The 26,885-nt window shown below is 54.5% G+C and overlaps 1 protein-coding gene across 7 annotated transcripts in view; it reads left to right on the forward strand.

Annotated features, from left to right (window-relative positions):
• Positions 1-26,885, forward strand: part of GRB10 (growth factor receptor bound protein 10) — a 222,400-nt gene that overhangs the window by 108,238 nt on the left and 87,277 nt on the right. For all 7 annotated transcript variants that reach the window (XM_057550410.1, XM_057550415.1, XM_057550413.1 and 4 more), the window contains 2 exons: positions 13,748-13,949; positions 18,202-18,343. In XM_057550410.1, the coding sequence (XP_057406393.1) occupies positions 13,748-13,949; positions 18,202-18,343 (344 nt within the window). The remainder of the gene's footprint in view (positions 1-13,747; positions 13,950-18,201; positions 18,344-26,885) is intronic.

Here is a 26,885-nt window from a genome sequence, read left to right on the forward strand (position 1 = left end):
ATATATATACCAGTGGGTTCCAGAAAGGGCCTGAGATCCTGCTCTACCTTCCATGGGTTCGGATGATTCCAGGCGAGCAAAGACAAGACCAGTTAGCGGAGCCCTTCCCTTCTCGTGGTGCCCCTGATTAGGTGTCAGGAACATTTGGATGAGGGGGTGATGCATGAGAGGGTGTAGGTCAGCCGAGAAGATGAGGTTGCTTTCTTTAAAATTATTTAAAAAAATTTTGTTAATAGCCAGAGTAAAATAAAATGTATTCTTTAATGGAGGTATAGTTGATTTACAATGTTGTGTTCATGTAACATGAGGTTGCTTTTGAACTGAGCTTGCGTCCTGGTTCATGGATACCCTCTCATCCAGTTCACCCTTTACTGTATGATGGAGAACATCTCCAGTGCTTTACTCACCACACACACACACACACACACACACACACACACACACACTCACACACACACACACGTAACTTTTATTTTCTTACTATCATTTCCTTATAGTGAAACTAGCCTGTCTTCCAAAGATAATGTTCAGAAAGAAATGCTCGACAAAATCCTGAATTGTAATGAATGTCAGCCTCTGGTTGGATGTTGATGCCAGAGCTGATGTAGTTTTGATTTCTTTTACCCCTTCCCTGTGCCTAAACACCTTTGACTGGGTTAAGATGCAAAAAAAAGCCCTTAAGGATGCTTCTGCAGCATCCTTTCAAGCGATGATATTATAGCCCATCAGAAAGGTGTCGTGTCCTCTGTTTCTTCCATGTTTACCTGACTTCCCTGTTATAAAAATAGGTTCTTCACCTGTTAAGAACTTGTGTGTCATATTTTAACTCACCGAATGCACTTAATTGTCCTGAGGTCAACACTGTTATTATCCCATATTTACAGGGAAGGAGATTGAGGCACAGGCATTAGCAAAGTCGCCCAGATCACACCCCAGAGGAGTGGCGGAGCTGGGCCCGAACCCAGCTGGGCCAGGGGCTCTGGCATCTGCGCTTCCCACCACCTTGCTGCTCTGCCTCAGGGTTCCTCCTCCATCCTTAACAGAGTCCATGCATATTTTCCTTTCTTTTTGACTCCTCACATTTTTCAGGTCCTCAAACTGAGATTTTGTTGGCTGTAGGGACTGGAGTTTCCTTGTTCTTGAAAGCAGCCAAGTGGGTAGGATCCCACAGTCACCACCCCCCATCCTGGGTGGTGGTCTCCTTTCCGTTACACTTCTTCCATCCTTCCACTGGGACAATCATTCGTCTCCATAAGGAAGAGGTAACAGAAAGGCATCAGGGCGCCGGCTCTCGCTCTGTCTTTCCCAGGGTCAGGCAAGCGGCGGACCTCGCCCTTCCTGGTTCTCACTTGGAGCAGAACTGAAACACCCGCTGTCATCCTGTGTAATTTCTCAAGTCTCGGCTGTTCTGGGCCTTCGCTTCCCTGATACTCTGACAGCTCACGTCACTCTTGCCTGTTTCCTTTGAGCGGATAATTGGGCTCCATTCATGTTTCTTGTTTTCTCTGGCTGTCAGGACGCCCGCCCTCCACGAGAGGCTTTATCCCCACAATGCCTTCTGTTCTTCTGGGGCCTTTGCTTTTCATGCTCTTCGATGTAGTTGTGCTGTTTCTTTCATTCATTTCATTCATTCAACAAATATCTGTTGTTTGTCCAGGCCACACCAGGCATGGGGCCCAGGCCCTAGGGGTGCAACAGGAAGCAGTGGGTCCTTTTTAATTTATTGGTCACAGAACACATGGACCTTTTCGTCCAAGGAAGCATAAATCCCTTTTAGAAGTGACGGGGCACAACTTAGATATAATTCCTTTATTATTAAGATCCCTGATGAATGAATATCTTTAGATTGCTCTTAGGTAGGAAACTAGAATATCCTAGCTCCTGAAATCTAACAATATACGTCTTCCTTTGTATTGCACTTTATCTAAATTACTTTATTTTTTTAACTGCAATTAACCAGCCATTTCAGGTAAAAAAAAATTTTTTTTTGGAATGAGTTATTTTTCTTTTATAATTGTAAGGTCTATCCCCCAAGGGAGATCTCAAGCTAGAGATTTTCCATAAGGAAAAGTAACCCTCCGATCTTCAGGACGCAATGTACTGCTGCCTTCAGAAGTACTTCAGCAAGGTTACAGCATCATTTGTTCACGTGTCTAATATTTGCTAATATTCTATACCCCACTGTGCGTTAATCTGTCTCCAGGAAGGCCCTCGAAGATCTCAGCTCCTTATCTGGGGGCAGGCCCTGCAGGTACATGACTAGTTGACCCTTTCGGAGATCCTGGGAGGAGCAGGTGCTTCCGCAGAATGAAGTAACCGGGCGCCGGCCCCGGAGCCGGGAGCCTGCCTGGTGGTTCCCACCGCCCTTTGCTGCTCCCTTAGAACTGGGCCCCTGCCAGGGGCGGGTAGCCAACACTTGCTCAACCCTGGGCCTCGTTCTGACTGGGAGAGACTTTAATAACAGTCCTGACCTTTTCAGGAGCGGGGGGCAGGGACTAGAGGAGATGGGGGCACAGGTTGTTAATCCTTCCACCTCCAAGGGTACCTTTGAGATATATTTTGAAAAATCATCCCAGTGGACTCCATCTACTTGTGTGTCAGATGGCCGAAAGCACCTTTGCGTCACGAATGCTTCCTGTTTGGGGGGCTCAGTGTAGTGAACCCCAGGGGCTGCCGACACAAGGCCAGCTAGAGGTCTGCATCGTAGGGAGATGGTTTCTACCTTCCTTGCAGCTAATGGACTAACTCTCAGTGACACCAGTTGCTGTGTTTTCTCACTGATCGTCCCCTCTGGCTCTGCACTGTGTGGCTGCCGGTGCCTGCACGTCCTGAATGGGGACAGAATCCTTCTGTGGTCCCTGCGACCTTGGGGATGGCCAGGTGGGCCTGACGTGGTCAGGGAGGCTCACGGGGACGGGCAGAGGCCTGGCCTGCCAGGTGATGCTTCCTGCAGGAGACCCCTGGGCCTCAGACGGTCCTCCATCCCTGCTGGAATTAGAACCTCTGGCATGTATTCATCTGGTGGCCCGGGTGTGACTTACCCGGTGGGCCTTTTTCCAGGGAACTAACAGACGGGGGACTCAGCAGCCCCAAGAGAGTTTGGGAACTCTGCCTGGCTGTCTGACCTTCTGGAAAATTCTACAGCTTGATTTATGGAGGCTGGTGACTCCATTTTCCGCATACTCAGCTGACATTTACTGACCACCTACTGTGCGCTAGCTGTGAAGTTAGGTAGGGAGGAAAAGGCACAGGAACGTGCCAGGTCCAGCCTCTGGAAACTCAAGGTTAGTGACAAAGAATGATGTGTACATAGGAAATTAAACTAAAACGAAAGTTTAGTGAGAAAAACTGAAGGAAGTTAAAATGATAATGTACCAGGGAAGCAGGATGTCCACCCTTGGGGTTGGCTTTGACCTCCGTCTTCATCTTGGGAGAGCTGAGTCACCCTATGTCTTGGCTTTTTTATCTGAAATCTTACAAATGCCTACTTGGCTGGTTTGGTAGGAAGATTAGAAACTGCTTGACCTACAAGATATGCCTGGCATAAGCCCTGGTGCCAGAACTGGTAGCTACTGTGTGTCTTCATCATTAATAAATGCAATGTTACGTATGTAGAGAGAGAGTGAAAATCAAAGCCCTCTCTCATGGATCCAGCATGTGCAACCTCTCCCTCTGGGCTTGCTCCTTCAGAGTTCATGTCCATCGAGGCCCAAATTCTGAGAAAGACTGTCCTGAGTTTTCCTTCTGCTGGGGTGTTATTCAGAAGGTTCCGCTTATATGTGTACTGTTATTTCTCTTGGTTGACAAACCATTTTCATAAGAATCATAAGCCCTTGCTTAGGAACTCTGTTCATTCCTTGACCCGACTCCAGAGATTTGGATGCAGAATGAATCCAAGTGAGTCCCAGGAACCTGTTTTCACAAGCGAGCCTCCCAGGGGGTCCTGCTCATCAGACAGATTCCAGAGGGATAGATCTCCATCATCCCAGCCCCGCCGGCCCCCTCCTGAACGTTGCATCTTTCCACTTAAGCCCTATTTCCATCATATCCTGCAAAGACAGCACCTCTCTCCTGGGCATTGCAGTTCCGGGAGATGTGCTATTTCTTGGAATTGCCTGGTACGTTCTCCTGGAAGGAGTTTCCCCATCCCGATGCCTGAGAAATTGGGCTCTTCGTAGAGCTGAGTGCCCTCTGCTTGACCGTCTTGCCTTACATAACAGAGATCTTGTTGTAAAGTCCTCGTCTTCTGACAGGTAGTGAGCACGGCCGTCCTGGGAGAGTGTCTGTCCTCTAGGATACTTTTCTGGCTTGGGCAGTTCATTAACTCTACCAAGGCTGTTTGCATCTGAGGACACAAAGTGTCCTCTGTGCCGCTTCTGCTGCCCGCACGCCCCTAACCTCTCTTGTGAGACGCTCAGTTGGGGTTGAGGTCCCCCCTTTCCGCGAGGAGCCCAGTCTCTGTTTGGAATATCTCCGCATCTCCTCCTCTCGTACACCGGAGTGGGTTTTAGCTTCTTCACCGAGGGGATTATTTTTCCAGAGGTGGAGGAAGAAGTTTCACCTCCTTCCTTGCAACTTTGCATTTAGCACCATAATCCTTTTCCAGAGTGTGATGCCTAGGACTTCATCACGTTTAGGTGGTGGGATTCTTTTCTCTTTTGTTAATGTCTGTATTTCCAGTAGCTGGACCCATGTCAGAGATGTAGTTGGTGCTCAGTCAATACCTGTTGAAGGAAGAAAAAGATGGGTTCCATGAAGGAATTTTACATTTATGGAGGTAAATGCACAGAGTCATAGAGAGTTAATGTTGAATGGGGTAGTGAAGATAACTTACCTTTAAAAAAATTGCCTGTTTGCAATCACGGTGTCAGTGAGTGACAGGCTTTTGGCCTGTGCCCTGGATTTTCCCTGTTCAATTCCAGTGTTCTTGGATTAATATTTTTAAGATTAATGGAAAATGGGAACCTTCCAGAATGACAAGTTATTTGCATAGTTTCTTGCACCCAGGTTTCTGCCCTGATTTATGATGTAATAGAAGAATTGGGAATCAAAATCAGAAGGTTGAGAAGAAAAAGGTTAAATTGCTAAGGATGACTTGAGAAAGATGCAATTAATCTTTTGCCCCTTTTGAGCGATATTGTGTGAGTATGTTTCGTTCTCCCGCTCCCCCAAATTGTCCTCTAATAGTACAAATAGTGATTACACAACAGAGTCTGTAGTTTTTTCTGCTATTTGTAGCCTGGGTCCTTGGTCCTTGCTTGGCAGTTGTAACTTTTCGGTCGTGGAAAATTGTTCTCCAAGGTGCAGAAAACAAACAGTCTTAAAAGACCTGAAAGAAACTTATGTGATATCCAGGTCTTTCCTGGCAATGGTGTGACAGGATAAAAATCCAAGAAAGGGGGAAACTTATGCCCTTTTCTCTTATGCCAGTTCTTGAATTTCAGTGAATGGGATCACTGAGTGGAATGCATAGCTTTCCTCGTTTTCTTTATTTGTTTTTTGGGTAGAATTATTCTGCAGCTCTCTCGTAAGACATAGACTGAACAAGTACATCTCACGGGAATCAGAGTCCAGAGTGATTCATCATTAATCACTTTTTTGCTTGTCTGCTATGGTGGTGGAGCTGGCTTGTCAGGCTTCTAGGATGTCTGCATTTGACTCTGATCTGCCCCGGAGGGAGTGCCGTGTCCTGCCCTCCGTGTGTTGCAGCCTCCTGGGCTGTCACAGACCCGGTGGTGAGACGTAGCCCAGCTTCCTTCCTGAGGGCCACTGCAGCCAGCATCCGGGCCCTTCCAGCCGCTCTGGGGAGACGGGTGAAGAGCGGTTGGCAGGGCTGTGAGAGGATGCCGGCTGGCTGTGTTTCCGCGGGTCTGTTCGTTCAGCCTCCGTTGACGGCTAGGCCCTGCACAAGCCATCGAAACATGAGCCCCTTATCGGAGGATGCACACAGGTATGGTTGAGTACCTACCTTTTGCAGTCCACGGCGTTGGTGGAGAAGCATGCACGTGTGTACTAAAAGTTAATGTTCGCTGGGAAGAGGAATTCATGTTTCGTGTAACTCGGGAAACGAGTGTGGTGGTCCTGGGCCTTCAGGAGCCAGTCTGCTTGGGCGTCCTTGGCCGGTCACCCAAGAAGCCAGCCCCAGGGACCCCCCACCGTGGCCCTCAGCCTCCATGGCCTAGGCACCTCCTGAATCTTGTTTTACCTCTTGCCTAGGTTCTTGCATCCATCGCTTCGATGAAATATTTCTTTTCTGGGAAGGACCCTTGCCTCTTTTCCACACTAAGCTCCTGTCCCCACTTGTCACTCTGGGCCACCTGCACTGACCCCAGGAGCCCACCCCTGTGATGACTGACAGGAGTGACGTCCATACCGTTTCTTTCTGCTGGTGGAGGAAGCCACACGTGTGCAGGCAGAGAGCAGTGGCGGGGGCTGGTGCTCATGCTGGGGACGAGTGAGGACCACAGGTGTGCAGAATCGGGGAGGGGGCACCTGTCCGCCAGACGGATGGGGCTTGAGGCCAGTGGGTGGGCAGGGCGTCCCCTGGAGTGGGCTCCGGGGAGGGTGGGGCAGGCCAGGACGCCCTGCCCGTGAGGTCCAAGCACGTGGCATTGGTTCCAGGCAGGCAGGTTTAGGGTTGAGGGCTTCTTAAAGGCACCCGAGTAGATCAGCCAGGAGAAGACCTTAAGTGAATGTATTTGAGAATATTAAGCATTCCAATTTAAAAAATGCTTTCACTATTATTTTTTTTTTAATTGTGGTAAAACATACCTAACATAAAATGCACAAACCTCTAAGCAGTGCCCACAGCCTTTCTCATCTGTGTGGTTGTAGACAAGGGTTTGCGTCTAAATCGCCTCTTGATTGTGCTAAGTCACAGCTGTAGACCCTTAAGCAATCATAAGGGGTGGTGCTTCTTTAGACAGAACGTGTAGACCTAAATGTGGCTTTAAGGAAAACAGGTTACAGATGTCGTGAAGGCAGAGCGTCGGCGGTCTACGTACTCTGTATTATCGACCAGGGCTGCCTGGTAGGATGCTGGCTTTGTCACTTGCTGTGGGATGCTCTAGGGAGGGGTTCTGGATGCAGTTCCTAAAGAACAGAAGAAAGTGCCAGAGCTCTCCAGGAACTGGACTCACGACTAACTAACTACGCACGTTCCCTTTCTGAGTGCACAGTCCTGCATCTGGATTAGCAGAAGGAAAGGCATTCCAAGAAAAATAATCAGGCTACCAGCTGTTGACACAGAGCAAGGCACAGATTGCCCAGCATCAGCAGATTGGGAGGGTTGTTTTAATGTTCACTTTGTCTAAGTGGATTGGTCCCAGGGTGTGTGTGGGTGTGTATTTGTCCAGTTTCATGTCACCAGCTGACCCTGACTGTGCTCTGGGCGGTGGTTCCACCCACATGGCCTGTGGGTCCTGGGAGAGGGGGGTCCTCTGAGCCCCACAGCTGCCCAAAAAGTGTAGGCAGCACTTTTTCGAATGTATATATGGTCCTAATGAAAAAAAAAACAAAACACGCAAATTCTTACAGGTTGTTTAATTAATCATTTTGTTGACCTGTATTTCTCAATTAATGGACATTGAACTTGGCAATTACTGTAGTCTGTGGTGGTAGACAGGAAAGGACGCCAGTTTTCCCGCATGTTGGGGAAACATTTCTCTTGTAAACATGGAAGACATCAGGAGTTGTGAATCTCTCCAATGCTGTGTATGTATTTCTGTGCATATGCCAGACAGACTAATTCTGAGGGTTTTTATGTCCTGCCTGCCCAAGTAACCACTGAAATAAAGCATTGGTTTTGTGTGTTTGTTTGTTTGTTTAATGACAGGATTTGGGAGTTGCATTTGTATTTTTATTTGGAGTTGGGGTTAGGTGATTTGCTTTTATATTGGCTGAATATCTTTAAATATCATGAATCAGAACAGAAAAGACTACTCTAATGGTATAATACTTCATTTTCTTATTCTGCTTACTTATGTCCAAGCACCTCTACATATTAAAAATTAAATACACGTGACTAGAATACATGAGGATTGAAGATGAATTGGTGTGCAAAAAGGTATATCAGTAGCATGTTGAGTTATATTTGTACAAGGTTTTAACTGCTTAGAGGTCAACAAAAAAAGCTTGCCTGGGGAACATGGTTTAGGTTGCAAGTGCTTTTGCAGGCTGGGCCTTTAGTTCCTGTCCAGGTAGAAATGTGTGAGAACTTTGGCCTTTGCACATGTGCTGGGGAATTTTCAGGTCTTGTGCTGTCAAGAAAACTCCCTGAATACTTTTGTTCTTAGAATTACTCCAAGTAATTCTCCCACCCCAGCTGGCTGTCCTACAATTTAGTTCAATTCTGATGCTATGTACCTGGTTTGATCATTTATTGGAGCAGCCCACAGAACTCAGCAAGACGGTTTACTCACTAGTTTACCAGTTTGTTGTCAAGGGTACAACTCAGGAACAGCCAGATGAAGAGATGCAGAGGGCAAGGTACCCGGGGAGGCGGGGCGGAGCTTCCTGCCCTCTGGGTCACCCTCCCAGCACCCGCACCTGCTCACCGCCCTGGAAGCTCTCAAGGCCCAGTCTTGTAGGGTTTTTATAGAGACTTCATCACACAGGCATGATTGATGAAATCATTGGCCATTTGCAGTTGGCCTCCCTGGGGCTTGGGGGTGGGGCTAAAAGTCCCAGCCTGTAATCACACAGCTGGTTCCCCTGGCAGCCAGTCTCTATCAAGTGCTTATCTGGGGGCTTTCCAGAAGTCACCTCATTCCCATAAATTCAGACCTAGTCGAAAGGGGCTTGTTATGATTAACAAAGCACACTTCTTTCACCTTTACTAGTAGCTCGGGAGCTATTTCAGGAACAACAACAGAAAAGGGCCAGATATTATAACAAAGATGCTCCCCTTAACTCGTATCAGTTAGGAAATTACAAGGATTTTAGGAGCTGTGTGCCAGGAACCATGGAGGAAGATGAAAATATGTACTTCTTCTCTTACCCCAGCCTTACAAATGCCATCTATTTTTTTATATTTTCTTTATCACCCTCTAGGGTTTGAAACTTGTAAGGAAGTCGGTGCCCTGCCCTGCCAGCTCTCTGTTACTTCAGCGTGCGCCTCATATGTGAAAAAGGGGGGAGACGGGGGAGAGGCTTCCGTGGGTCCGTAAAGAAAGGACAGGAAGAATGCATCTGGCGCACACGTGGTGCAAGTAGCATTTCTTTAAGGTGCCAAAATAATTTCATAAAGCCGATCCAGTGTCATCTTTACTATCTAATTAAAGAAGCCACTAGAGGGCGCTGTGAACCAAGCAGGGGGCAGTGGAGCGAGTGGGGTCCGGGGGGGTGGCAGGAGGCAGTGCCAGTCAGGTCCTCCTGTGACTCACTCTCTCCTCTCTGCCTGCAGCCTGCCCTCTTGCTGGCTTGGCTTCTGGAAGACATTCTCCCGGAATAATCCAAACATGAATGTGTTTCACCGAATTTGTACTCATTTTAGACCTCAGCGAGCCTCCTTTGCTAAAGATGACAGTGAGACCAGATACACCTGTGATTTGGGGATCCGATGATCGACTCAGACGTTTGGGACAAAAGTCTCTGGCCAGCTTAGCACTGGGTTATTTAAGGAAGGAAAATAACTATTAATAACTTGATTTACAGCCATGTTGTTTGACCTACATTTGTCCAGTAAATATACCCTCCCAAATCCGTATGGAGTGCAACGTCACGTATAGAATTGTGTCCCCTCCCCCTTGCAGGACTCCTTTCAGAGGTACCGGCTCACGGCAGAAACTTTGGCCTCAAGGTAGCAGCTATAGACACTTCATCTTAACAGTCCTTTCCAGAAGCCTCTGCTTTGTTAACGCCCTGGTGTTTGATTCTGCCACTTGCACGACGCTGCGGGAAGGCTTCCTCACATGGCTGAGCACCGATCCACGTGCACTCGTGCAGACGGCCCCACGTGTGGGAGAGACTCAGGGCAGCCTTGCTCCACGGTGGACTGGCTCGTGGAACATTCGAAAGAACTGAATGTCATTCCAGCAAAATCTCAGTGTAGTAATTTTTTTTAAAGTGCCGTGGCATGTGGAGAAGCGCCCTCCTTAGAATCAACCCTTTAAAACCCTTGTTAGGAAGATTTAATTATCAGTCTTTATTAGAATTTAACAAAGTTTAAGTAGAATCAGACAACGCTAAGTGATGATATTATCTAAACAGACAAAATGCTAACTGACCTCACAGGAAATTTTTAAAGTTTGTCCTAGATTAGGATGTTTTAGTCTCTATTCTTGCTCTAAGGGCTGTGGAAAATAGGCAAGTTTGAAACATGCCAATATAGTGGTTGGAGTTGATTTGTGAAAATTCTAACCTACCAAGTGAATGTTAAATGACTAACCTGGCTCTAACAGATTCACCATTAAATGTATTAGCGTAGAAAGTGGTTTTATCAATAACCCGCCTCAGAGAAGAGTTAAAGTACTTTAGGGCATGCATTGCACCTACACCTTTTACCTTTATATTTACCAGCTTACGTCCAATTTGCCTTTATATTTACTTTGAATGACGTCAGAATCACTCCGTGTTCCTGAAAGCACAGTGACCTGAGTGCGGCGCGGGGTAGCCCAGGAAGGACCTGGCTGGCGGGAGAAGGAACAGAAAGAAAAGGACAGGAGACACAGAGGCCTGCCGCCGTGGGCACAGCCAAGGGCTTTCAGAAATGCGTAGGGAAGAAGTGACTCGAAGGAAAATCCACCTGAGGGGATAGGACCTTTTATCTTCTTGGCTGAAATCTGTCAGAGAGCGAGAACGCTATTCCTGTTTGATTTCTAAAGCCGGGCGAAAGCCAGGAAGACAGTGGCCTTTGCGTTCTGCTGGGCTTTCTCCGCATGTTAATCAAGTAGGAGATGCCGCTGGTGAAGCACCATCGGACCCCCGTTGTGCTCCCTTGGCCGCCCGTCCATGCCAAGGCCGCCTGTCCACACCAAGGCCACTTGTCTACAGCCAAGGCCAACTCCATAATTCCAGTGGACTTGGTGTTTCATCCTGTTGATTCTTAGATGGTCCATTTAGATGGAAATACTGAGTTGTTACTAGGGTGAGGGAGGGTGGCCCGTGGACTTATTGTTTTACAGAGTTTTACTTAAGCAGCGATTACAGATCAGCCACATGTGAGTAAAGGAGGCGAGTGGCCTTCATGATGGACACATGCTAGAACTTTCCCGAAGCTCCGACCTGGGAACTCTGGTACAACTCATACTTTTCCTCGTCAGATGACTAGGCGAGCTCTCTCCTGTTCAGTGACGGCTCTCTTTGGGTGGCCGTTGTCCACGGTTTTTGTCCTTGCCGATGTTGCTTCCTAGTTTGCAGACGAGGACCTGCACCCAGCAGCCCCACAGGGACCAGGGGCCCGCGGGCATGTGGGGACCCCCTGCAGGGGTCTGGCTATTCTTCCCCACCTGCCCCCAGGACTCTGAGAAAGAGCCCTGCCCGCTGACTCCCACGTTCTCCCTTGTGATGGATTAATGATCGAGTTCACCGTAATTAATTATGAAGTATCGATTCAGCACTTGGTCCTTTTAATATCTGGCCCCGGGATTAATACTAGACAACGCATAACCTGAGCTGTAGCAGCATCTTTCGACTCCTTCTCCCCCCTTGGCCTGGAGGTGCGGGGCTCTGCCCTCTCCCCCGTCAGCCCTCCCCCGGGTCCCGGGGTCTCTGCACAATCCCCCCCCAGACACCCCCCTTCTTCCCGGGATCTGCCCCACCCACCCCGCCTGGGCCTCAGTCTTTGGCTCCAGTGGGACTGCACTCTCATGGCTGTGATTTCAGCAGCCTCCCGTCCTTCTCCACCCCCCCTGACCCCCCAACCCGGGCCATCCGTGTGTCTGTCTGTCTGTCCTCCTCAGGGCCTGCTTGCAGACTGTAACGTCTCTCGTCTGGTCCAGACGCTCCCCAGACCTCTCTTCCGGGCACCACTGCCTGGAGGGTAAAGGGGCCTTGGGAGAGGGGTGTTCTCTGGTCTTCCTGCCTCATCCTGGATCTCTCCGTACCTGCACTCCACCACCCCCCCCCCGCACCTGACCAGAGACTCCCTGATCCTAAACACCCCCGCCGACCCGACCCCTGCACCCTGTGGCTTCCGTGCCTTCTAGGCTGGCTTTTGTTGTTGTTCTGTTTTGTTTCCTTCTGTCTCCTCCTGCCCTTCTGCCTCGTGAGACAGGGAGGCTGAACAAAGCAGAGGCATCGGAAACATTTGTGGGGGGAGCGGGAGGGGCAGGGAGGTCAGTGTTCCAGAAAGTTCCATGAGCTCACTGATGGAGTGCGCACCTGGTGAGCTCATGTTGGCAGCTGCAAAACTTTTCAGATTCCAGGTTCCCTGCTGACTGCTGGTGTGACCTGGGGCAAGTTACTTGACTAACCTGGACCGACTTCCTTGGCTGTTAAACCAGGTTAATAGGCCCCACTCTGCATTGCTTTGTGAGGAATAAATGAAACAGAGCAAATAAATAACATCGAGCAAGTGTTTACCCTGCGCCAGGCTCCGTTACAGAGCAGGTGAGGACTCACTGATTCCTCACGCCCACCTGCTGGCCTGGCACCACTGTGAGCTCCAGTGAGAGCTGCAGACCCGGAGGGGTGGAGACCCGGGACTGGGGCTTGGGCCCCGAACCGGCCGGCGCAGGACGGGGGCAGGGGTGGGGCAGCAGGGGCTCTCCTGCCCCTCGGGGGCCGCTCCCCTCGGGTGGGGCAAGGCCTGGCTGTCTTGGGCCCTGAGCTTTGGTTTGTTCCCTGGGTGTCCCCTGGGCTCCGGGGGAGCAGATGGGCTGTGAATTGGGTGACCTGTGACCTACTCGTGAGAGGCAGCCTCAGTCGCGTCGGCCGTGTTGTTAGAAAGGGATGGATCTCCAGAGCCGAGCCCGCGGGATGTGCGTGTGCGTGTGTTTGGGGCGGTAATTGGGAGGAGTCGACTCGCACAGTCGTGCGTCCACGTGCACGTCTGCGGGGCCGCAGGCTGCAGACCCGGGAAGAGCCGCCACCCCTCTTCCTGGGGCCCTCGTTGTCCTCGTCTCTCTTAGACTCTCGTCTCAGAATAGCTTCACGGAAGCATCTAGAATGATGGTTGACCGGCTTCAGCCACACCGACACGTAAAACTACCCACCTCTCTTTCTGGTGTTCCCTGTCGTCCGCTCTCTGCGTCGGCCTCAGGCCTTCTTGGGTGAAGGCGGCCTCCCTCTGGCTCTCGGGCACCCCGAGGCCCGCAGGTGTGGGGCTCACCAGCAGTCCCCCTCGGGGCCCGTCTGCCGCGGTTGCGGCCCTTCTGGTGGCCTTCGCAGACGAGGCTGGGATCAGGGTCGGGTGCTGCTCCCTTCCTGTCTCGCTGCTTCTCTTCTGGAATTTCGGGGAAGGGAGAAGCCCTGACTGGCCTCATTAGGGCTCCTTGCGCCCCTGCGATTGGCCAGCTGAGGTCGGGGCTCAGGCTGTGCGTGGCCCCCTGCACCCCAGCAGATGCCCCGAGAGGGTCTCCCGTGCAGATGGGAAAGGCAGATGGGCTGTCATTACTGGATTGCTTCTGGAGTATCGACAGATATCCATACATATGATGACACAGTTGGTTCCTCATAGAAATGTGTGCTTGTTTCAGTTACCGCCCTCCACCCTCACGTCGTACTTTAAGACGGTGTGAGTCTTGGAACCTGGCCGGGGCCCCTCGCTGCTGCTGACGTTTGTCTTTCTCTCCCTTTCGACGCACAGAGGACGACGTGGACCTGGAGACGCTGGTGAACGACATGGACGCGTCCCTGGAGAGCCTGTGCGCGGCCGCGGAGACGGCGCCCCTCCTGCACAATGGCCAGCATGCCCGCGGCCGGCCCCCCGGAGCAAGGCCCCTGCAGGGGCAGGTGGCCCCGCGGCAGAGGCTGCAACGGTCCCAGCCCATGCACATCCTCGCCGTCAGGTGGGCCCTGGCCTCCCCGCCAGGAGCGAGGGGTGGGTCTCGGGGCCACGGCGCTGGGCTCAGCTTGGTGGGCCCCTTCCTTCCCTCTGTCTAGCAGGGCCGCCGGGGTACCCGCCGGTACCTGGTTCAGTTCAGGTCACTTACATGACGTGAGCACCTGCTCTGTGCCAGGTCGGTGGGATGTGCGGAAACCCCGTCAGAGGAGAGCGCCCTGGAATAAATGAACGAATGGCCCGGCAGTCCACGGGGGGCTCCCAGGCCTCACTGCCCAGAGTGCGGCTGGGGACCAGGGGCTGGTCAGAAACGTGCTGCCTCAGACACCTGATCCCGTTCCCCCGGGGGCCGGGTGGAGGAGGCTCAGCCTCCGTGGAAAGGCCGGGACCGGAGGGAGGGGCTCTGGGGAGTGGAGGAGGGCTCCCTGGAGGAAGCAGACCTCTGAACTGGGTGTTGAAGGGTGAGCAGGGGCTGAAGGGTGGGGGAAGAGATTTCGTGAGCAGGAGAGATGAGCCCTGGTGTCGAAGTGGCCGGATCCCCTTCCCTTTTTATGGCTGAGCGTATGTGTGTACGTGCCACGTGTATGTATCACGTTTTCTCCGTCCGTCCGTCCACTGCTGGGCAGCATGGGCCGTGGGCCGAGTAAGTGGCACCCACAGAGAAGGACAGTTACTGCGCGATTCCACTTCCACGAGGAGCCTGAAAGCGTCAGGAGCGTGGAGGCGGGGAGCGGAGAGGGTTGCGGGGGGGCCGGGGGCCGGACGGGAGGTGCCGGTCGGAGGGTCCAGAGGGTCAGATTGACCCGGTGGACGAGGCCTGCCGGCGTGCCGTGCAGTGCGGCCTGAGTGAGCAGCGCTGCACTGCGTGTTGAGCTTGCTGCGGGGCCGGGTCTCGTGTGACGTGTTCTTAGCACACACACGCACACAAAGTAGTAACAGTAAATAAGTGAGGAGTGTGGGCGAGAACATTGGAGGATGTTTACGGCCAGACTGTGGTGACGGGTCACGGCGTGTTCTTCTCTCCAAGCTCGTCCAGTTGTGGACATTGAATACGCACGGCTTTGTGTGTCTCTCAGACCTCCACAGAGAGGGTTAGAAGAGAGATCCCAACAGGTAGGACCAGATCCAGAGGGCTTTGGGAGCCCCTCCAAGGGGGGAGACGGGGGAAGGGTTTGAGCAGGTGAGTGAGGCTTGGATTTGGGTTTCGGTGGGTAGTTCTGGCAGCCTGGGGTCAGGTGGGGGGGATTTGGAAGCTGTTTCAGGGACCAGCCTAGAGTGGCACTGCCCTACCGGGGATGGGGGGGTGGATGAGATTCGTCAGCTCGTGGATTTGCGGGTGGGACGACAGAGGGCTGGGGGCACCTCGGCTCTGTCTGTCTGCCTGGGAGTGGGAGAAGTCGGGGCAGTGGTTGTGAACGGGGGCGATGGGAGACCTTCTGGGTGGAGGCCCTTGTGAAATCCAGCAGACGAGCTCTCTGCGGTCCCCACCGCCCTGGCAGGTTTTCAGGGGAGGGAGGTTGAGGGGGTGACTGACACCTGCTGCCTCCCTGGGCTTTCTCGGGGGAGGCTGTGCGGCGTGCTGTGGCCGGGACGTCTGTCGGGCTGGAGCGTCTTCTTGGGAATCTCCTTTCCTTGTGGGGATGGAGTGTTCGCTGTGCTTCTGGAAACTTCTGTGAGCCTTCTTTCCAGCCTGACATCCTATGTCTTCTGCAGCCAGATGCCCCTCTTGCCCAAGGTCGCCAGCTCTGTCTCGGGGGGCGGGGACCGAGTGTCTGCAGGTGGGGTGTAGCGGCCGGGGTGGCCCGGGGTCACTGCTTCTCGGCGTCCTGCCCTTTGTCACTTTCTCACATCCATCCTCCAGTGTATGTGCCACTTTGCTCCCTAGGGCGTCACCCCTGTGTTCTGAGCTCCTGGTGAGTTCAGGCTGGGGGGAGACATTCTTTCCTCCTGCAAGCTTCTCTGGGTCTGGGGTGTGTTGGCCACCCATCCGTGGTGGCCTCGGGGAGGCCCCGGGAGGATGGAGTGGCAGCCGCAGTGACGGTGCACGAGGCTGGACCAGGCAGAGGACGGGGGTGCGGGAAGGCCTGGTTCCCTGCCAGTTAGTTGTCCAGGACCCTTGTGTCTGGAGTCCTGGCCGTACTTGTCCCTCTGCCCAGGGGCCGCGGGTACTGAATCCCAGGGTTCGATGGGCACAGGGCAGGAGGCTCGCTCCCTCCAGAGAGCAGGCACCGGTCCCGGGCCCAGCCTCTTCTCAGCGACATTCTCTCACGTTGTCGTATCGTTTCTCATCTTCAGGTGCATTTTAAAAAATGGGGCATCCAATATAGGATCCCCAAAGACTCATTTTGTAAATGGGTCTGCTGAGGATTTCCTGTGTTTGCTGAGCACCTCCTTTGTATAAGTCTGTTGGGTCCTCATATAGTAGCTGATGGAACGGTCACTGCAGCCTTACTAGGTGCGGGCGTGGTGACCCTCAGTTCCCAGGTAAGGAAACAGGCACCGGGGGAGGTGACTTGGCCCATACCTGGTGAGTGGGGACCCCAGATGCAGACCCAGGTGAGGGGCCCAAGGAGCAGGTCTGCCCTGCCGAGGACTTCCCAGAGATTGTCACACGTCTAAAGAGAGCAGGTACAGAGCAGAAACTGGAGAGTAGAGGGGTGACAGGTGGAGGAGGAGGAGGGACTGCAGTGAAGGGGGCGTGTTCGCACCTGGATGGGTGGAGGAGTGCGGTCCCACCCTTCCTCCCGGTCCCTGACCCCGCCTCCCGTGTCTCTTGTGGAGCGAAGTACCCTTTGGCCATGGGCCTCTTCAGTGGGACTCTGCGGCTTTGTCTGATATACCTTGGTTTGGCTTTGGGTGATACTTGTGAACCGCTATAAACACTTTGTTTTTCAATGTTTAAAATAATGCACTGAAATGAAATTTGCACAGCGTAGACTGAATCACTTCATAGTGTGTGTTGGGTGGCGGTTAGGACACTCCCAGGGCTGTGCAGCGCCCCCCCCTCCCCGACCCTGTCTAGTTCCCGAGTATCCCCATCTCCGGAGGAACCTCCCACCCACTGAGCAGGGCCCCCCCCCCCTGCTTTCCCCTCCCCACAGCCCTTGGCAACCGTCCATCTGTGTTCCGTGCTGTGGATTGATCTGGTCTGGATATTTCTGACAAGTGGAATCATATAATATGTGACCTTCTATGTCTGGCCTCTTTCAATTAGCACATTTTTTTTTTTAAGATTTTATTTTTAAGAGCCGTTTTGGGTTCATAGCAAAATCGAGAGGCAGCTGCAGAGGTTTCCCACATGCTCTCCCCATCCCCCTCAGCATACACTCAGCCCCCTCCATCAACACCCACACCGGGCGGCACCCTTGTTGTAACTGACGGCCCTCAGCACCATCGTTACCACCCAGAGCCCCTGCTTCACACGGGGGCTGGCTCGTGATGGTGTGCATTCTGTGGTTTGCACAAATGTGTGATGACGGGGATCCAGCCTTATAGTGTCGTATGGAGTCATTTCCCTGCCCTAAAACACAGGACTTTTAAAATGCTCAAAACTGCCTCCTAAAGAGAGAAGCTTTGTGCACTTCTGTGAAGCTAGGATATCAGGAAGTCAGCCTCTTGTGTGGTAATTCAACACAAAGTAGAACATTCTCCGGTGAGTCACTGGTTAGCAGTACTTCCGGGCTGGGAGGTCCTGAAGGTGAGCATGGCTGCACCTTTGCTCTGTGTGACAAAGGACTCATGCATCCCCTGGGTTTTCTGTCACCAGGAGGCTGTTACGGAGGAGTGGGGTTTGTTAACCGTCCAAGTTGGGCACGTGGCCCAGCGGTTACAGGAAGAGCCCTCCTCTCTTTCCTCTGTGTCTTGTATCTGCAGGACTTGCACACCTTGCACATCTGAAACCCTGTCCCCGACCCCTGGCCCTCCACTCTGTTTCTGTCTCTGGATGTGACTGCTCCAGGTGCCTTGTTGCAGTGCCGTCCTCACGGTTCATCCGTGCTGTAGCGCGTGTCAGAATCCCCTTCCCCGTGCAGGCTGAGTGATGCCCCACTGCACGTTTACACCACATTGTGTCACCGTTCCTGGGACAGTGGGCCATTGGTTGCTCCCTCCTTTTGACGGTTGTGAGCGGTGTGGTGTGGGCACAGGTGTCCAAACATTCATCCAAGTCCCTCCCTCGGGTTTCCAGGCAGCTTCCCAGACGTGGGACCCCTGGGTCCTGAGCGGACGGCAGCTTTTGACGGGCGTTGTCTCTCCTGCAGGCGCCTGCAGCAGGAGGACCAGCAGTTGAGGACGTCGTCTCTGCCGGCCATCCCCAACCCCTTCCCCGAGCTCTGCGGCCCCGGGAGCCCCCCTGCGCTCACGCCGGGCTCCTTACCTCCTGGCCCGGCTGCTGCAAAGCAGGTGAGCCACCCCTGGTTGGAACGCCAGGCTGCTCGCGGGCGGAGTTAGGACAGACGAGGTGGCTCGTGGCTCTGGGAAGAAAGGAGGGACATTGTGGGATCTTTGCTCTTCTCCTGTTGCTACCAGACTTGTTGCCTGGCAAAGCTTTTTCCTTTACTGGCCAAAATGCCACTTTGGAATGATTTAGGAACAACATTTAGGATGTCTTAGATGTTTATATGTTATAGAAAGAGTCTTGTAAAAATGGTAAAAAAATAATAGTACTGATCATTTGATGCTGAAAGATGAATTTAGTTCTCTGAAAACAATGTCACCACCATCATCTTCGTCTGGATCAATGAGGCATTACACCTGGGCTTCCCTGGGCACCGGGACTGGAGGGTAATTGAACGGTTGGTAACATTCCTGACTTTGAATAGGATGTGCTCAGGGCAGAAGGATTTTGACTTGACCCAGAAGGTGACAGCCAACTTTTAAACCAGCAGTTTCGAGGTGCCTGTGATACACACATTGTCCCCAGGGGAGGAGACAGGCAGAGCTTCAGTAAGTCATCCACGGTCAAATCGCCAGTCATCACCTTGTCAGAAGGGTGGGCTGGCAGTTCCGTCCCTCCTGGCTGGCAGGGTCTGGTCCAGGTTGAGCTGCAGGCTTGGGAGGGGGACCAGGTGATGTTCCACAGTGGGGTATGGCACTAACAATAACAATAATAATAATAACAACAACAAAGATGGTGAAAACAACATTCTATGTGGTTTACCTGTTTATTTATATAAATAACATTTACTTCTCAAAGCAAACCTGAGAGGTACAAATGGTACATCTAGTCTGCATTTGGGAAACTGAGGCCCAGCTGTGAGTGGTGGAGCCAGTGGGGGTCCCGGTGCGGGTGGTGGAGCCGGTGGGGGTCCCGGTGCGGGTGGTGGAGCCGGTGGGGGTCCCGGTGCGGGTGGTGGAGCCGGTGGGGGTCCCGGTGCGGGTGGTGGAGCCGGTGGGGACCGGTGTGGGTGGTGGAGCTGGGCAGCGCCTGACACCAGGATCTGGCACCTCTGATCTTAGCCACTAGACTAGGTCTTCCTGGGCCCTTGATGTTCCCTCTTTTCAGTGAGTGTATTTCAGAAGCCGCTTTGCCTTTTCCGGTGGAGCCACTCTCCTCTGCACTTTTCCACCCTTGTTGTCCTCAAGCGTGATAGGTCGCACACCCTCTTTCTCTGCATATCCATCCCCTGCACCATGCGGGGTCTGCACTCTTGTGAGGGAGACGTTTCTCCTGACGCTCGCCCGCTCCCGAGAGCTGCTGCCTTCTGACCTCATGCCTTGCAAGCGGGCTGCGCCGTCCCTGTATCAGCACTCAGAGGTGAGGTCAGGGTCCCTTTCCGCGGCCAGCGCTGGCCGGGCTACAGCCCTCATCACATGCCTGAAGTCCGTCTGGGATGTCTGCCTGCCTGGTGACCTTCTGCTTCAAATAAGGGTCTAGACAAGCTGTCTGTGGGTTGGGCACTGAGGTTGTTTACAACATTACCCGTCCTAAAATAAGACCGTGAAAATATTATCTGGCTCTCGCAGCGGCTGGCAAGAAAACCGGCCTCCACCCCATGGACTGTACAACTCTGTAAGCAGAATCAGGAAACCCAGGGATTTTGCCTGCTGTTTTACTTGGGGTCAGAGTTAGTTCCCCCACAAGAACGTTGCATTGGTGCCTGAGTTTCTGTCACCAAGATTCCTCCGCCCTCTGGGACCGGCGACCAGGAAGGATGTCCCACACTTAGCCCTACGTGTAGAAACTTGGTGTTCTTCGTCGTTTGCTAACTGGCTCAGAGGGATGTTTCTTGACCGCACTGGGTTCTGAGCTCCTGAATGCGTGTTTTGTTGGTGCTGCTAGTAGCGATGCCTGGCAGCCTCAAGCTGCCCGCCCAGTCTCAGTGACCATGATGGGAGCGGGGGCCCCTCCTTTGCCACTTACCTGAGGGCAAGAGAAACGTGCTCTTCCTTCTCTTCCTGCAAAGTCAGAGAAAGCAGTGGGGTCAGCGTCCAGTCAGGAGCTCTGACAGGGAATAAAAATGGACACAGTGTGCTGGACACATGGGGCCCACCTAATGCCGCCTCGTTCACTGGAAGGACGAGGTCAAGTGGGAAAGAGGAAAGTGTAAGCCGTCTGGAAGGAGCTGGGCACAGGAGGGCTTCAGAAGCCTCTGTATTCACTAGTCAGGGTGGTGGAAGGAGTGAAAGATTCAAGCAGCCACTCGAAAGGAAGAACCCTTGTTGCCCAAAGTGGTCTAGATCCCCCTCAGATGAGTCAAGGCCTCCTCCACTGTGCTCTGGCTTTCTTTCTCTGTGACCAGTTGACAGCTGCTCAGTGGGCAGGTGTGGTCAGGGGTGGGCAGGTGTGAGCCAGAGTGGTCAGGTGTGAGCGGGAGTGGTCAGGTGTGAGCGGGAGTGGGCAGGTGTGGGTGGGAGTGAGCAGGAGTGGGCAGGAGTGGGCAGGTGTGAGCGGGAGTGGGCAGGTGTGAGCGGGAGTGAGCAGGAGTGGTCAGCTGTGAGTGGGCGTGGGCAGGTGTGGGTGGGAGTGGTCAGGTGTGGGCAGGAGTGAGCAGAAGTGGGCAGGTGTGGGCGAGAGTGAGCAGGAGTGGTCAGGTGTGGGCGGGAGTGAGCAGGTGTGAGCAGGAGTGGGCAAGTGTGGGAGTGTATAGGTGTGGCTGGCAGTGTGCAGGTGTGGTCAGGAGTGGGCAGGTGTGGGTGGGCGTGAGCAAGAGTGGTCAGGTGTGGGCGAGAGTGGGCGGGTGTGAGCGGGAGTGGGCAAGTGTGGGTGGGAGTGTGCAGTTGTGGTTGATAGTGGGCAGGTGTGGGCAGGAGTGGGCAGGTGTGGGCGGGAGTGGGCAGGTGTGAGTGGGAGTGAGCAGGTGCCACCGGGAGTGGGCAGGTGTGGGTGGGAGTGTGCAGGTGTGGTCAGGAGTGGGTAGGTGTGGGTACGAGTGAGCAGGAGTGGTTAGGTGTGGGCGGGAGTGGGCAAGTGTGCGTGGGAGTGTCCAGGTGTGTTTAGGAGTGAGCAGGTGTGGGTGGGAGTGAGCAGGAGTGTTCAGGTGTGGGTAAAAATTCAAGCAGCCACTCGAAAGGAAGAACCCTTGTTGCCCAAAGTGGTCTAGATTCCCCTCAGATGAGTCAAGGCCTCCTCCACTGTGCTCTGGCTTTCTTTCTCTGTGACCAGTTGACAGCTGCTCAGTGGGCAGGTGTGGTCAGGGGTGGGCAGGTGTGAGCCAGAGTGGTCAGGTGTGAGCGGGAGTGGTCAGGTGTGAGTGGGAGTGGGCAGGTGTGGGCGGGAGTGAGCAGGAGTGGGCGGGAGTGAGCAGGAGTGGTCGGGTGTGAGCGCGAGTGGGCAGGTGTGAGCAGGAGTGGTCAGCTGTGAGTGGGCGTGGGCAGGTGTGGGTGGGAGTGGTCAGGTGTGGGCGGGAGTGGTCAGGTGTGGGCGACAGTGAGGAGTGGTCAGGTGTGGGCAGGAGTGAGCAGGTGTGAGCAGGAGTGGGCAAGTGTGGGAGTGTATAGGTGTGGCTGGCAGTGTGCAGGTGTGTTCGGGAGTGGGCAGGTGTGGGTGGGCATGAGCAAGAGTGGTCAGGTGTGGGCGAGAGTGGGCGGGTGTGAGCGGGAGTGGGCAAGTGTGGGTGGGAGTGTACAGATGTGAGCGGGAGTGTGCAGTTTTGGTTGATAGTGGGCAGGTGTGGGCGGGAGTGAGCAGGAGTGGGCAGGTGTGGGCGGGAGTGGGCAGGTGTGAGCGGGAGTGAGCAGGAGTGGTCAGGTTTGGGCAGGAGTGGGCACATGTGGGTGGGAGTGAGCAGTTGTGGTCAGGTGTGAGCAGGAGTGAGCAGGTGTGAGCGGGAGTTGGCAGGTGTGAGTGGTAGTGGGCAGGTGGCGGTGGAAGTGTGCAGGAGTGAGCGAGAGTGGGCAAGTTGTGGGAGTGTGCAGGTGTGAGCAGCAGTGCAGGTGTGGGTGGGAGGGAGCACGTGTGAGCGGGAGTGGCCAAGTGTGGGTGGGAGCGTGCAGGTGTGGTCAGGAGTGAGCAGGTGTGGGTGGGAGTGTGCAGGAGTGGACAGGGTTGGGTGCGAGTGGGCAGGTGCCAGCGGGAGTGAGCAGGTGTGGGTGGGAGTGTGCAGGTGTGGTCAGGAGTGGGTAGTTGTGGGTACAAGTGAGCGGGAGTGGTTAGGTGTGGGTGGGAGTGGGCAAGTGTGCGTGGGAGTGTCCAGGTGTGTTTAGGAGTGAGCAGGTGTGGGTGGGAGTGAGCAGTAGTGGTCAGTTGTGGGTAGGAGTGAGCAGGAGAGCTCAGGTGTGAGCAGGAGTGGGCAGGTGTGAGAGTTGGTAGGTGTGGGTGGGAGTGAGTAGGAGTGTTCATGTGTGAGTGGCAGTGTGTAGGTGTGAGCTGGAGTATGTAGGTGTGGGTGGGAGTGTGCAGGTGTGAGTGGGAGTGTGCAGGTGTGGTCAGGAGTGGGTAGTTGTGGGTGGGAGTGAGCAGGAGTGGTCAGGTGTGTGTGGGAGTGAGCAGTAGTGGTTATGTGTGAGCGGTAGTGGGCAGGTATGAGCCAGAGTGTGCAGGTGGGGGTTGGAGTGCACAGGTGTGAGGAGTGTGTGTGGGTGGGAGTTAACAGGAGTGGTCACTTGTGGGTGGGAGTGAGCAGGAGTGCTCAGGTGTGAGTGGGAGTGGGCAGGTGTGAGTAAGAGTGGGCAGGTGTGGGTGGGAGTAAGGAGTGGGTAGATGTGCACAGGCATGGGCAGGTGGGAGTGGGCAAGTGTGGGAGTGTTCAGGTGTGAGTGGCAGTGTGCAGGTGTGGTCGGGAGTGGGCAGCTGTGGGCAGACGTGAGCAGGAGTGGTCAGGTGTGGGCGGGAGTGAGCAGGTGTGGGCAGGAGTAAGTAGGAATGTTCAGGTGTGGCTGGCCGTGGAAAGTGTGGTTGGGAGTGGGCAGATGTGAGTGGGAGCGCACAGGTGTGGGTGGGAGTGAGCAGGTGTGAGCAGGAGTGGGCAAGTGTGTGTGGGACTGTGCAGGTGTTGTCAGGAGTGAGCAAGTGAGGGTGGGAGTGAGCAGGAGTGTGCAGGTGTGGGTGGTAGTGGTTAGGTGTGAGGGAGAGTGAGGTGTGGGTCGGAGTGTGCAGGTGTGGGCAGCAGTGAGCAGGAGTAGTCATGTGTGAGCAGCAGTGGGCAGATGTGAGCCTGTGTGGGCAAGTGGGAGTGGGTAGTGTGGGCAGGACTGGGCAGGTTTGTGTGGCAGTGGGCAGGTGTTGGTGGGAGTGTGCAGGTGTGGTCAGGAGTGGGTAGATGCGGGTGGAAGTGAGTAGGAGTGGTCATGTGTGAGTGGCAGTGGGCAGGTGTGAATCGGAGTAGGCAGGTGTGAGCGGGATAATGCAGATGTGGGTGGGAATGAGCAGGTGTGAGTGGAAGTGGTCAAGTGTGTGGGGGAGTGTGCAGGCATGGTTAGGAGTGAGCAGGTGTGGGTGGAAGTGAGCAGACGTGGGCAGGTGTGGGTGGGAGTGTGCAGGTGTGGTCAGGAGTGGGTAGATGTGGGCGGAAGTGAGTAGGAGTGGTCAGGTGTGGGTGGTAGTGGGCAGGAGTGGTCGTGTGAGTGGCAGTGGGCAGGTGTGAGCTGGAGTGTGCAGGTGTGATTGGGAGTGTGCAGTTGTGAGCACAAGTGCAGGTGTGAGAGGGAGTGCGCAGGTGTGGGTGGCACTGAACAGGTGTCAGTGGGAGTGGGCAAGTGTGGGTGGGAGTGTGCAGGTGTTAGCGAGAGTGGGCAGGTGTGCATGGGAGTGTGCAGGTGTGAGTGGGAGTGTGCAGGTGTGGTCAGGAGTGGGTAGTTGTGGGTGGGAGTGAGCAGGAGTGGTCATGTGTGAGTGGCAGTGGGCAGGTGTGAATCGGAGTAGGCAGGTGTGAGCGGGATAATGCAGATGTGGGTGGGAATGAGCAGGTGTGAGTGGAAGTGGTCAAGTGTGTGTGGGAGTGTGCAGGCGTGGTTAGGAGTGAGCAGGTGTGGGTGGAAGTGAGCAGACGTGGGCAGGTGTGGGTGGGAGTGTGCAGGTGTGGTCAGGAGTGGGTAGATGTGGGCGGAAGTGAGTAGGAGTGGTCAGGTGTGGGTGGTAGTGAGCAGGAGTGGTCGTGTGAGTGGCAGTGGGCAGGTGTGAGCTGGAGTGTGCAGGTGTGTTTGGGAGTGCAATTGTGAGCGCAAGTGCAGGTGTGAGGGAGTGCGCAGGTGTGGGTGGCAGTGAACAGGTGTCAGCGGGAGTGGGCAAGTGTGGGTGGGAGTGTGCAGGTCTTAGCGAGAGTGGGCAGGTGTGCATGGGAGTATGCAGGTGTGGTCAGGAGTGGGTAGGTGTGGGCAGCAGTGAGCAGGGTGGTCATGTGTGATTGGCAGTGGGTAGGTGTGAGTGGGAGTGGGCGGTGTGGGCGGGACTGGGCAGGTGTGAGTGGCAATGGGCAGGTGGTGGGAGTGTGCAGGTGTGTTTGGGAGTGGGCAGGAGTGAGCAAGAGTGGTCAGGTATGAGTGGGAGTGGGCAGGTGTGAGCAGGAGTGGGCGGGTGTGGTTGGGAGTGTGCAGGTGTGGGAGAGAGTGGGCATGTGTGGGAGGGAGTATACAGATGTCAGTAGTGGGTAGGCGTGCGTGAGACTGAGCAGGAGTGGTCAGGTGTGGGAGGGAGTGAGCAAGAGTTGTCATGTGTGAGTGAGAGGGCTGTTGTGAGCAGCAGTGGGCCGGTGTGTGTGGGAGTGGGCAGGTGTGAGTGGGAGTGTCCAGGTGTGGGAGTGAGCAGGTGGGAGTGGGCAAGTGTGCATGGGAGTGTGCAGGTGGGGTCAGGAGTGAGTAGGTGTGGGTAGGAGTGAGCAGAAATGAACAGGTGGTGGGGAGTGGCTAGGTGTGAGCGGGGGTGGGCAGGTGTGGGTGGGAGTGTGCAGGAGTGGTCAGGTGTGGGTGGGAGTGGGTATGAGCAGTAGTGAGCAAGTGTGGGTGGGAGTGTGCAGGTGTGGGTGGGAGTGTGCAGTTGCGGTCGGTAGTGGGCAGGTGTGTGTGAGAGTTGGCAGATGTTGGGAGTGTGCAGGTGTGGGTGGGATTGTGAAAGTGTGAGCGGGAGTGTGCAGGTGTGGGTGAGAGTGCAGGTGTGTTCGTGAGTGGGCAGGTGTGAGCCTGAGTGGGCAGTGTGGGTGGGACTGGGCAGGTGTGAGTGGCAGTGGGCAGGTGTTGGTGGGAGTGTGCAGGTGTGGTCAGGAGTGGGTAGGTGGGTGTGGGAGTGAGCAGGAGTGGTCATGTGTGAGCAACATGGGCAGGTGTGAGCAGGAGTGGACAGATGTGAGCGGGAGTGGGCAGGTGTGGGTGAGAGTGCAGGTGTGAGGGAGAGTGAGCAGGTGTGGGTGAGAGTGTGCACGTGTGTTTGGGAGTGGGCAGGTGTGAGCGGGAGTGCACAGGTGTGGGTGGGAGTGAGCAGGTGTGGGCAGGAGTGGACAACTGTGCATGGGAGTGTGCAGGTGTGGTTAAGAGTGAGCAGATGTGAGTGGCACTGAGCAATAGAAGGTGGTTGTGGGTAGGAGTGAGCAGGAGAGCTCAGGTGTGAGTGGCAGTGCTCAGGTGTAGGTGGGAGTGTGCAGGTGTGGTCAGGAGTGGTCAGGTGTGGGTGGGAGTGAGCAGGAGTGGTCATGTGTGAGTGGCAGTGCTCAGGTGTGGGTGGGAGTGAGCAGGTGTGAGCGGGAGTGGGCAAGTGTTCATGGGAGTGTGGAGGTGTGGTTGAGTGAGCAGGTGGGGGTGGGAGTGAGTGAGAGTGGTCAGTTCTGGGTGGGAGTGAGCAGGAGTGCTGAGGTGTGAGTGGGAGTGGGCAGTTGTGAGTAGAAGTGGGCAGGTGTGAGGAGTGAGCAAGTGTGAGCAGCAGTAGGTGTGAGCGGGAGTGAGCATGTGGGTGGGAGTGAGCAGGAGTGGGCAAGCGTGTGTGGGAGTGTGCAGGTGTGGTTACTAGTGAGCATGTGTGTGGGAGTGAGCAGTAGTGGGTAGATGTGTGCAGGCGTGGACAGGTGTGAGCGGGAGTGTGCAGGTGTGAGCAGGAGTTGGCAGGTGTAAGCTGGAGTGCGCAGGTGTGGGTGGGAGTGTGCAGGAGTGGTCAGGTGTGGGCAGGAGTGGCTGTGAGCAGTAGTGAGCAAGTGGGTGGGAGTTAACAGGTGTGAGCGGGAGTGGGCAAGTGTGCGTGGGAGTGTGCAGGTGTGGTCAGGAGTGAGCACGTGTGGGCGAGTGAACAGATATGGGTAAGTGTGCACAGGTGTGAGCGGGAGTGGGCAGGTGTGAGCGGGATTGTGCAGATTTGGGTGGGAGTAAGCAGGTGTGAGTGGGAGTGAGCAAGTGTGCATGGGAGTGTGCAGGTGTGGGCGGGAGTGAGCAGGTGTGAATGGGAGTGGGCAAGCATGCATGGGAGTATGCAGATGTGCTTAAGAGTAAGCAGGTGGGGGCGTGAGTGAGCAGTAGTGGTCAGTTGTGGGTAGGAATGAGCAGGAGAGCTCAGGTGTGAGCAGGAGTGGGCAGGTGTGAGATTTGG

This window comes from Balaenoptera acutorostrata, chromosome 7 (assembly GCF_949987535.1).
Source record: "Balaenoptera acutorostrata chromosome 7, mBalAcu1.1, whole genome shotgun sequence".
NCBI classification, from domain to species: domain Eukaryota; kingdom Metazoa; phylum Chordata; class Mammalia; order Artiodactyla; family Balaenopteridae; genus Balaenoptera; species Balaenoptera acutorostrata.